Source organism: Aptenodytes patagonicus, chromosome 2 (genome assembly GCF_965638725.1).
Source record: "Aptenodytes patagonicus chromosome 2, bAptPat1.pri.cur, whole genome shotgun sequence".
NCBI classification, from domain to species: domain Eukaryota; kingdom Metazoa; phylum Chordata; class Aves; order Sphenisciformes; family Spheniscidae; genus Aptenodytes; species Aptenodytes patagonicus.
In genome coordinates, this window is record NC_134950.1 from 44,371,065 (window position 1) to 44,383,056 (window position 11,992).

Here is an 11,992-nt window from a genome sequence, read left to right on the forward strand (position 1 = left end):
ACTTAAATATTTAAAATACAAACCTCGTGCAACAATTTCAAATTAAAGACAAATTTCTACAGAACTTGTGAGTGTTCAACAGTGCAAAATTAGCTTTGCCTTAGCATTTTAAATTTTAGCAATAAAATAGAAAATAATAAAATAGCAATGGGAAGCTATCTTCATAATTGATCACTTTTATATGACTTCCTGGAGCACTAACATCAATTATGCTCGTATGTCAAAACAATGTTGGCACGCTGCCAGCGAAGATTCAGATCAGGGCCACTGATTTATTCATTTATTCCTTTTTGGAAACCAGTGAATGGTACAGTCAACTTCTGGGTGTTAAACACGAATACTATACTATGAAGTATGATGAATGAAAAGCCAGCGTGTCTTTGTTGGACATACAAGTAAAAGGGAAAATGCATTTCTTGTAACTTGCTTCATTTCGAGTCTGCAGTCAGCCACCTGTAAGTATAGTATTGACCGGCTGCTGTTAGCAGAGACTATCTCATAAGAAACAGGTGATTTCTAATTATCAAGGTATGATATAACAAAGCATGTACTCGTTCAGAGGCCTTTATTTTGATTTCAGTCTCACATATGTAACCAGTTTTATCAAGCAACCATTCAAAAGTATGATGTTGTTGATAAAAATTGACACGGCTTTCAGTATTTCATGGCACAAATAACGTTTCTTTTCCTCAGCCACTTGATAGTGCTTTTCCGGTTACAGCAGATCGGGTGCTTCTTGCTGTGTAATACATTGTTGCATATGAAAAACCCCTATCAAAACAGGATATCCAAGGCAATCATTTATCTTATGAACATGAAAGCATGCTACATATTCCCAAGTAAAGGGAATGGCCTCAGCCGCCAGTGCTGGCTTAGAGTCTTGCATCGGTGAGCCTGACCCTCGTATAAACAACAGTCCATTGGGAGGCTGTTTGTTACGGATTTATTAGAAACCTTGTCGATAACTTACTTGTGCTTTTGATAATTCTGTATTTGGTTGCCAGGAGGCTTGTGTTCCTGATGAGATAAAATGAACAGGAAATCCTCTATAGCCTTGTCACTTTTTTCACTAGTAAATAAAAATCAGAACAACCGTTACAAAATACTAGCTGCTGTAAACAGAAGAGAGAAAAAAAAGACAAGTGTTGCGTATTTTAAATAAAGCAACATACAGCCCTTTCTGCCCTCTCCAATTATAAGATGATAAAAGATCACCTTTATAAAGTAGAATGACCGGATTTTGTGGAACGTGGCTGTTTTGGCTCCAAGGTATTTGTAGCGTTATAGTATCAGAGCCAGGATACAGCTGCCTTGTGACTAAGACGTCGTTCACTGAATAAGTGCTATCCAATCCCTCGACGTCACCAGACATCTGTTTCCTGTTTTCATTCTTTCTTTCACTGTTATCATTTTATCCAAGTTACCCTTTCACCTGAAAACCATTTAGAAGCCTACAGAAACCAGCGCGTGCACGCGCGTGTATATCAAAGAAATTGATTTAGGAAAAAAATTGCTGAGAGCAATTTGTTCATTTTAATACAAAAAGCAGGAGTGGAAACAAAGTTGCCTTCCCCCCTCTTCTCCTCCCAAAAATACACAATGATACATAAACACTTTTGTCTTCTGGTCTTCACTAATATGACTAACTTCCTTCTTTGCTTCCAGTTAAGTAGCTTTCCTGTTGAGTACCACCACCTCCACAAAATACAATTGTGAATTGATTCATAAAAACAGAAACATTATGGCACAAATAAGGGAAGGCAATAAATACTCTTCCCCCACCTCCAACTCCTTCCCAAATGGAGGCAGTAGTATTGTAATAACAAAAAGAAAAAAAAAAAAAAAAAAAAAAGTATTGCTTGTCATTTAAGTTTCCAAACCAACAATCATCAGGATGCAGAACAGGATACATCTAGAGCGAGAAAGTTATTTACTTCACATTCAAGTTAACACCAGCTATACTTTTTTTGGCACACGGTATTATTCTTAATGTGCCAAAAAAGTGTTGTGCACCTTATAAAATATGAATGTTAACGCCACTAAGAACAAATTCCTGCTATTCACAATCCAATTTTATATTGGTGTTGTTTTGCTATGTTTCACCTATACTTAAACCACAAATCAGGAGAACGACCATTACTGATAGCATCCAACACAAATGAACAACGGACAACAGAAGCTGAAGAGCAAGTTGTCAAAAATGAGTGACTTTCCACTGTTAATCTCTGGATTTCAGATTATTTAATCAGCATGAGAATAAAAGACTTGTTTTATTTTGTCTTGTGATTACAGAAGCTCATATTAATTGACAAGGCAGTTTGTTGAGTGAAGCAAGAATCTGGGCTGGTTGACAAACACCAGCAAAAAAATTCATCCGCTTCTTGTTACCCTCTGAAAGAAAAGGAAGATATTTTAATTTTTATTTTTTATTTTTTTTTTCTCCCCCCCTTGAGGCAGGCAAGTGAAATATAGGTGTTATACAGGAGAAACAGGAGATTCTGGCACTCAGAGGGCTTCCCCTACGAGATGGGATGGTTTGGCAGCTACAGGAAACTGTAAGTAGCATTTCCAAAGGCACATGAAAATTGGAAAGCAAGACTTACTCTTGTGTTCTGGTCTTCCAGACTGTTTCCTAATAACCAAATTATCCCTATTTTAAAGCCAAATTCAGCTTCCATTAAAGCTCATGTAATTCTGAAGCATCTCATTAACTTCTGAGGAGTCAGATCAAGTTCTGACAGATTAACTTAGTCTCCTCTCTCATCTTTCAATTTACTGCCTGGTTCATCATACCCTAATGCCCAATCCTAAGCTTCCGTATGGAACCTAGAATATTTCTGCATAGTAATAGTATGGTATTCTGGAGAGACTGATGACACAAACATTTGTTGGAAAATATTTTTCAAGATTGTAGCAAGTTGGTTTGATTAAAATACTGTTTCCCATAAAAATAATTTGTTCCTAACTTTTCACAACATCTCAATTCACTTGTCCACTGTCACATATGCAATCTGCGATCAAGCTGAAAACTCAACCCTAATTGTCTACTTTGTCCATCACATCCCCATCCTTCACAATCTACTGTCACTGTCTAATAGTCATTGACTCTGGATTCTGCTATGCATTTTTATTAATGCCAATACATTTGTGTCTGGACAAGTTTTAAATTCTGTTTGAATAAAACCCATTGATTTAAAATAGCTTTTATTTTCTTTTAAATTTAGATAGAAAGTTCTTTTAAACTGCACACCCTGTCTTCCTCAATTCCATCTGAAGGAATAAGACAAAAATCGAGACCTCTCAAGCTCTAGAACTACTGATAGCAGTGACAAAACCCAAAACATTGCTATGGAATTGAAGAGGTTAATGAATTCTTCTGTACTTCGTTATTTCTGGTTGTTTTTCATTTTCCCCATCCAAAAATAGATGGTCTACCTCTTAGAGGTATTCAAGACACCATTTTCTAAAACATAAAATATAATGCTATGTAATATGATTGTAAAACTATTACTAGTTTTGTATAGCTATGTTTCTGATTTTAAATTGGGGGGGGGGGAATACAAGCTAATTATTAAGTCAAGTTACTCTTTGGAATCATCCTCTGAAATAAATGCAACATTGAAACATTTTGTCTGAAAACATAACTGGCAAATCATTGCAAGAGAAAGTGTCTGAACACACACACTTTATGTCAGACTCTACACTGTTTCCAAATGTTAAGACTTTTCATACACTGTATTATGACAATAAAAAAGCTGAGCTACACCAGAAGATTACATAAACAAAAATTTAATGTTTTGTCTAGTATAACAGAAGTCTTAAAAAAACCCCAAAACAACAAACACCACTTCGTATCCATTATTTCATACCCAGATGTTTCCTGTACACCTGCAGTTGTCTCCAGTCCTGAATTCATGAGCTATAGTATTTTAACAGCCTCTCATCAGTTGGTTTTAGAATTTTCTTGTCTGCCATGTTTACGATCCATCCTGGAGCAAGACCAAAAAATATCTGTCTAGGATCCTTGCGTGCGCTTAACATTGTGAAGAGTTCATCCTTAGTTATGTCTGGTAAGACATAACCATATTTCTTGGCAAGTTCAAGCCTGGCTTCTGCAACCTTAGATGGATCTGCCAGGTACCCACGATTCCTGGCATCTGTGTAGTAACGGACTAGATCTTCCGGTGGAAGCATTCGCTTTGGAATAGGCTGGCCACGCAGAAAAAATACTACTGGCTTACATAAAATTTCTGTGGGCAAACATGAGAGAAAATTAGATACTATGCTTTATAATACATATTTAAAGACATTAAATGACACCTTCTTATTTAGTATTTTGTGCTAAATAAATTATTAAACTCTTATTAAAAAGTATCAAGCAAAAAACCAGATCTTAAGAATATTCTTGTTCAGAGTAAGATAGAGTTTAACAAGTTTCACTTAACCAAACAACTATGTTTTAGCTGATTATTTATAGTGACAATCTGGATGAATCATTACTTCTGATACATTTAGGATGCCTACTTTGGAAAGACACAATAACTAAGCTAGAAGATGCCATTTATTTAAAGGATTGACTTCCAGTTTAGAAGCAATGCATTTGCATGGCTATTTACACAGTGTACCGACAAATGTCAAATTTAGTGTTTCTGTAAGTATTTTAAATAAAAAAAAAATCAATGGCATGTGCACCTATTTAGTCATTTGTGAGACTATCCTCTCCTCCTCAAGTTTTACTGAATTTGGCAAATTACATTCCAGATCCTTTTAACCTTAATATTTTTCCAATCCAGAAAATAATCAAAAAAGAACTTTTATCACTCCAGGGTAACACATTTTGCACACGAAAAATGTCTATTCCTCTTGTTCTCAGCCTCATTCACACATGAAAGCTCCATTATTGTCAATAAAAACCGTATGAATGAATGTTAGGCAGGATGCAGCCTCAAGCAAAGCAAAGCCTCATTCTTCAGTGAAAGTGTTCTGAAAACAATAGCCATTTTGACTGGAACGATTCTGAGCTTCTGTAACTTAGTTATTTCCTCACTTTAACTAGAAAAGTATTTTAAATTAAAAATACAAACATCCACAGTGTTTTTTAAATCTAATTTTTTTCCTGAATTGTCTTAGTTTATTAAACACATGAGAAAGTTAGAAGACAAAAATTCAAAGGAACAATCTTTTATCAGTTCCTCTATTTACAAAGCTACTTTGATATCTTTAACTGGCTGATTGGTAAGTGACTACTAACACTGGTAGGGCTAAACAGATGAATGGTTAAAAAAGCAAAACTGAGGATCATTACAGTTCAACATTTGTATAACAATGTGTTGTTGAAGCTTTTAGAATATAAGTTGTTGATGATTTTCCAGTAAGAACTAAGTTTGAAGCTTTGATTTGGATCATTTAATCTTTGCACATCTGGGGGCGGGGGGGAGGGGGAAGTCTGAAATGGAAAGAAATTCTTACCCAAACTCCTTGGATCATAGAACGATGTTGTCACAACACCTCCATTTTTTTCTATGGTTGCAATTGCCAATTCAGATGCCCTCTGCACTTCAATATTTACTTTTGCTGAAAAGATATCAGCACCCTGTAAATTGCAACACATATTAGAGTAGCATTAAAATTAGTATTTTAGGACATACATTACTTCTTCTCTGCAAAGTTGTTAAGAAACATTAAATCCCACAAAATATTGTGATTTGTCTGTTCCCTGCACCAAGACGGGTAACCAAATTGCCCTCACTCAAGTCACCTGGATTGAATGAAAAAAGTTTGCCTGTCCAAAATATTCATACATTTCTTTCAGTGCATTCTAGTCTTCTGTTCTAAAATACGAGTTCAACCTCTTGTTATGTGCTCCTTAACTATTATTTTTGTAGGCTCTCAGGTCGTAAAACATCATCCTGGGTTTTTTTTTTTGCTAACACACAGTGCCCTCTAGTGGATTTATTATCACAAAAATTTCACAGCAAGCCGATTTAGAAAAGCAAAGATGCTTCCAAAACATGGGAAGGACAATCTGACAGCCTGGCATGGAAAAACCGAAACCCCAAGGCTTTACACTGCCTGAAGTAATAAGTGTCTGGTATGCATACCTCCTCCACCAGCTGGACACCATAATCCCTTTTGAGAGGTTGCACTGTTACACCTCTGGCATTAGTGAGCTGTGTTAAGTCAATTGGTTGCGTGGGGTCAACTCTACCCAAATCAATCAGGTACTGCAGCCTCTGAAGACTGAGCGGTTGATACTGACGTCTGAGGCTGGGGAGAGGAAAACAAAAAAACCCAGACAAAACAATTAGAAAATTACAAAATTAAAGCTTTAATAGGAACTGGTCAACTGAGATACACCACACTGTATTCCATTTTCTACCTACTCCTAAAACTACCAAGTAAATGTTTAAAACACAGCCATCCATAAGCCAAAATTTTAAGTTTAATTTAATGCAAATGCAAGCCCTACTTACAGCCCAAGACTCCCATTATTTATGCCTTCGGGTTTGCTCACACACCCCCACCTCCAATATGATATTAATCATTTTGCTGTTGCCGAGCTCAATTTACTCCAGAACACCTCTCTACCTGCTGACTGGTTTAAGGAAGAAAAAAAAGATGAAGAAATTTAAGTGTCAGCATTTCTTGGTCAGCCAACAAGATTCTAAATAACGACCATCTTCAAAGTGAATCCAGCTTGGTAGCTTCACTGATACATTTAGAAAATCTGACAAAAAAAAAATACACAGTCAAAAGCAAATATATCCTCCCCTCCTATACAAATTTAGTCAAAGACTATCAGCCAAACCCTGTACGTGCTCCTGCACAGCTTGCCTATATTCAACAAGATTTTTTAGTCCATTACCACTGTACCTGACATCTCACAAGTACTGAATGGAATCTTCCTCAAAATATCACCAAGTGAGAGAAATATTGAGAAAATATGCATTAACCCATACCCCAAAGGAAACTGTAATATTTTGTCAATAGCCATCAGCTTCAGCAGAATCCACTTTTGCATTTTATGAAGTTCTAACTTTACTATACAAACCAATCCTTAGAATAGTTTTCCCGATCCCAGTGTCTCCACCTACTGCATACCATTTATGCTGACGCTCAAAACTTTCTCATACAATCAGTTTAACCACTGCTATTGGAAACCTGTCGGTGGTAGCAGAAAAACTGAGCAGCTTATCTTTGTTACTGGCAAGCTAAGACAGACAAGACAAGCAGCAGAATCTGCACTGTCAGACAGTTCCTAACAGAGCAAAAGTTCAAAAAGTAGAGGAACACCACTGCAGTCAGAAAGAAGAGTGAGGTGAAGATAAACAGGCAGAGACATTGTTCAGCATGCTCCCATCCTGCCACAACAGTCTCTCTCAAGTGCATTTACAATGTTCACCGGAAAAACATTTACAATAGCCTGGCATTGAAATTTTGCCAACAACATTGAAAAGACATTACAGAGTACTTTTTTTTGTTTCCACATGCTGTCAGATGCGGTTAAAAACAGCAAGACCCTATTAATTTCTTGTCACTGCAGAAACTTGGATTTTTGCTGTTGGTTATTCATGAACTTGTGACCACTGTTAACATAAGAAGCTCAGTGCCTGCATTCTGCAGCACTTCCTTTGTGGGATTGCGGATCTACACTGTGTCTTCAGCTATCAAAAGTGCTTCTCATTTACTCTTATAATAAGTTAAGGAAACAGGAGGAAATTACAGTACTTGGAAGTATAGTTTGAATCACACTTCAAAACTAAGACGACTGACAGAGAAAACCTTTGATAATCAGGACAGGTCTGTAGGTTATACTGCATGCATAAAGAATGGAAATATAAAAATGCACAGCTATTTGATGAAGTTATAACAGCAAATGAAACATAAAATCAAACAGTAAGTTTAACAATTCACAAATAAATTCACATAAGTCCTTTCATTCTTGAACTGCCTGCTAGGTGTGGCACGTTTTTGTTCCTACTGCCTATAACAACTTCTGTACCCATACAATGCTTTCGTGACCGTACCTAAAAGCAACAAAATGGTTAGTGACCAAGGTAACATACATGCCATCTTAGGAAACAAAAACAGCTTTAAACAACAACAAAAAACCAAACAAAAAAAAAAGTGTAACTGTCAATATAGTGAAGGAAATGAATAAAACACTGGCATACAGATCTCCAGCTAAGAACAATGACTGGTTAAAAGAATCATTTTAAACATTAAAAAGCTGAAAGAAGGACATGGCACAAACAAGCACCATGTGAAAAGGGGACAGAAGCGTCAAACAAGGCAGAACGTCTGAGGAGAACAATCGTGAAAGATGACTTAATGGCTTCATCCAATAGATTTGATATTAAAGAGCTTGTTAAGATCCTAGGTGGAACAGAGGGCGTGCAGACAGACAAAGACTGCAGTGTTGTGGGGCTAAAAAAGTAGAGTCATGAAGAGAAGCAGAATTGTTTGGCTAGCAGCAGATCAGAGCTTCAGGTGAATAAAGCAAAGAGAAATAACAAAGCGAGGCTTTGGATTCCACTTCCATGCCTAACATCCTCACTCGAGTCAATGGGACTGTTCCCAGTCAGTTCAATAGGTTATCTGCTGTGCAGACAGGCAAAGGGGGAAACAAGCATGTACAGAGGAGCGGTCTGTGAGGAGAAACGCATTCAGCTGTAGGAGGAAGGGTAACCTGCTACATACGGGGGATTATGCAAAGGAAAGGGCAAATAAGCAGAGCTGTAAACCAACAGAAAATAAATGAATTCATTAAAAAAATCTCACAAGAAACGGGAGATTCTGCTGGTAAGTAAGCTAACAATCTGAGAGGAATGTCTCATTTTCAGTTAGGCCTGTTTTGGTTAGGGTTCAGGAGAAAGGTCAAGAAAAGCAGACAATGATTAATTTCTGAGTAAATGTGAAGAAACTTACCTATGTCCCTCATTAAACCCATATTTTGGTATGGCCAAGTAAAATGGAGTTTGACCACCCTCAAAGCCTAATCGGGGGCGATTTCCTCTTTGTCTCTCTCCTTTGTGACCTCGACCACACTTCCTACCTCCATATCTTCCACGGCCACGTCTTCTCTCCTTGAAAACAACCAATGATACATTTAGTCAACTACTTTGGAGATAAGTATCTATAAAACATAAGATTTCAGAGACGTAAACAACTGAGCAAAATGCTGATCCTCGAGGAAAAATTAAGAGATAGCTCTTTTCTACGGGGAAAAATAGTCAGAAAAGCAGTTAATGCGATTTTTGCAGAGCACAGCTCTAGGCAGGCACCACAAATAGTCTGAAAGTTTACACGAACACACATTGCAATAAAAGGAATACTGGTATTTAATCCTACCTCTTACACCCTGCACTCTCCAAGTTAGAGAATTTTTCTGAATTAGCTATTGATATTTCCTCCTATTTCATGAGGAAGTTGCTCAGTGCTCAGAAGTTTCCGAACACTGACAATGAAAAAAGAAATTAAAAAAAAGAAAAAAAAAAATCAGTTCTACTTCAAGGGGCAGGGGAACAGACTATATACGCTATGCACACATATAATTCTTTTCACGGACTCAGACTTTCTAAAGGGCCTGCAACTGTTGCAATTTCTACTGACTACAAATCAAAAGAGAAGATTGTATTTTAAACCTTTATTGTTTTTTAAATTAATACTGTGATACTAAGCTATTAGTTTCCTGAGCACTTTAAATTAGCATTGCAGCCATAAGCAGCAGTTCAGCAATCTCCTTGTACTCACCTCCTATTTGTGCCAGCAGAAGCACTTGCACAGCTAAATGGTGAACGGCATTAAGGAGATAAGCAAAGGTAAAACCTTTTTTTTTTTTCTTTTTAAATTTAAAATCCAGGTCAGTTGCACCATTCAGTACAATTCATGGGTATGAAAATATCTATAGGATTACAAAGCAGGCAGTAAGCAAGGGTGGAAATGAGCAGCTAGGAGTGACTGCTATTAAATGAAGCGGTGCCAGCTCACTCTGACCTAATAAAGTTTTCTGTGTTGGGCAACTTCATTTAATTCATATACTGAAGAAATTGCAGCACTAAGGCTCACTTTGATTTTTTCACGCTTTGTCAGGGATAAGACAGAGCCGCAGGCTTCAGAATCTCACTGCCGTGCTGCACGGGGTAGAGTTCACTGTTCAGCTCCAAGAGGCACGATCACATCTGTGCATCGCTTTGATGGATCCATTTGACCTCACAAAGTTTTTCCCATTTAAGCTAACACTCACTGGAGTGTGAACGCCTGTGGAAGGAGCAATGTCATGTTGCTAACTAGTCTCATATCTGCACAACACAATTCACACATTTGCTATTTTCCATTGTGTTCCTCAATGTGAATCAGTCAGGCTGGGAGACATGTAAAGCAACACATTCTAAACAGTATTTGTACTGCTTATAAGCTAACTTTGGTTAAGTCACAGCACGGCCATTGTTGGATCAATAATAATGTAAATAATTCATTATTAAAGGGACTACAGTAAGCCTCTTCAATTTCTTGGGTTTTGTATTCAACACTCAGATAACCAGACTTCAAGCACCCCTAATCCTACAAATCCCTCTATACAGTTAGACTGTAGCACAGAATGTTGAGTAAAACTCAGGTCTGAAGACTGCTCATTACATCATGGTACTTGATTATTAGCCTAACACCGCAAAGACATAACATTTGATGTTTTATGCTCTTTATTGTGTCTGTAAGTTTTCCAAAGTTATGGAGCACTTAATGTGCACTGAAATATTAGTAGAAAAGTCAGAACGGACATACATCAGAAAAAAATGCACTAATATATTTGAAACATCATCTGACCTAAGATGCACGGCTGACCTGTCTTAATACTAAACAGTATAGAGTTCAAGTGCAGTTTTATGCCAGACTAGAGTATCCCTGCCACCAAAGGAAGCTGACTTGTCCCCAGCCCACACGCTATGCTTCTTTACTCGCAGCGCCTCTTGTGCTGGCAAAAGCAGTTGTGTAGCTCTGCGTTGGACAAGTCAGGGAATTAAACTAGATGAAAACTCATTTTTGTCTAACTAGTTTTCAGCTGGTTTAGTTCCCTGCTCTGGCTCACAGCACAACCTCTAGCAGCAGTACAAAATATGCAGTGGGTGTGAGCACCTAGGGGCAAACAGAGGACACAGATGGCCCACCCTTTCTGGCAGTTGCCCGTACACACACCAGATTACACGGTGACTTTAGTTAATACAAATACACCGACAACATCTGGTCACAAATGGAATGTAATCAGCCCGCCCCCCACCAACAGCCCTGAGGTTTAGCTAGGGTCACTCATCAGCCAGTTTTCTGTGGGGATAGCCATGCACACAAGACATGCAAAGGGCAAGAACAGAGCCAACGCACACAACACTGTCACCCATTCCTCTGCCTTCCCACGCCTATTCCGGCCAGACCGCTCTCCTGGGCCTCGCCGCAGACTCCCCAGAGGCTTTCTGACAGCCCTCGAGGCAAACGCCACCGGGGCCGGGCGTGCCCGCTGCCGAGGCAGAGTCCTGCCGCCGGAGGGAAAGCATGCCCGCGACCCACCCGACAAGCTGCAGGAACTCACCCGCTTTTTGGAGCCTGGGCTGGGTCTTAGGTTGGCCAGAGAGACCCTGGGCAGCGACCGCAGCAGCTCCAGGGCCTTGCTCCCACCATTCCCGCTCATGTCCGCTCACCTCCCAAGGACGGCAGCGACGCTCTCCTGCGCGAGTTGCTTTACGGCAGGACCGTAAACCGCGCCTCCCGCGCCTTCCCAACAGTGTCGCGCAGCCTGCCCCGCCGGCGGGGCGGGCCGGGGCGCGGGCGGAGGACGGGGTTGGCCCTGCGGCTTCAGCCGAAGCGGCGGCACGGCGGGCCGGGGCGGTGAAGGCCGCCCGGTGATTCACAGGCGCCCGAAGCGCACAGCGGGGAGAGGCGCGGTGTGCCCGGGCGGGGCATCCGAGGAGAGCGGTGCCGCCTCCGGCTGAAGCGCCCTCGG

At 39.4% G+C, this 11,992-nt stretch overlaps 1 protein-coding gene across 2 annotated transcripts; it reads right to left on the reverse strand.

Moving 5' to 3' along the window:
• Positions 1-551: 551 nt before the first annotated feature.
• On the reverse strand, positions 552-11,773 carry MRPL15 (mitochondrial ribosomal protein L15). Of its 2 annotated transcripts, XM_076329706.1 has the most exons (6): positions 11,582-11,773; positions 8,929-9,086; positions 6,102-6,267; positions 5,470-5,593; positions 3,870-4,250; positions 552-2,391 (listed from the first exon to the last, which is right to left on the reverse strand). In XM_076329706.1, the coding sequence occupies exons 1-5, from the start codon at positions 11,678-11,680 to the stop codon at positions 3,913-3,915; spliced, it is 885 nt and encodes a 294-aa protein (XP_076185821.1). In that variant the 5' UTR covers positions 11,681-11,773; the 3' UTR covers positions 552-2,391; positions 3,870-3,912. The 2 variants fall into 2 exon arrangements, with proteins under 2 accessions (XP_076185821.1, XP_076185819.1); XM_076329704.1 differs by lacking the exon at positions 552-2,391 and having other exon boundaries at positions 3,774-4,250; positions 11,582-11,772.
• Between the last annotated feature and the right edge of the window lie 219 nt (positions 11,774-11,992).

Coding starts and splice junctions, on each gene's coding strand:
- MRPL15 (XM_076329706.1), bottom strand. CDS start 11,680: ATGAGCGGGAATGGTGGGAGCAAGGCCCTGGAGCTGCTGCGGTCGCTG. Junction 9,087..11,581: donor GCCCAGGCTCCAAAAAGCGG/GTGAGTTCCTGC, acceptor GTTGTTTTCAAG/GAGAGAAGACGTGGCCGTGG. Junction 5,594..6,101: donor GTGTCCAGCTGGTGGAGGAG/GTATGCATACCA, acceptor TGCAATTTACAG/GGTGCTGATATCTTTTCAGC.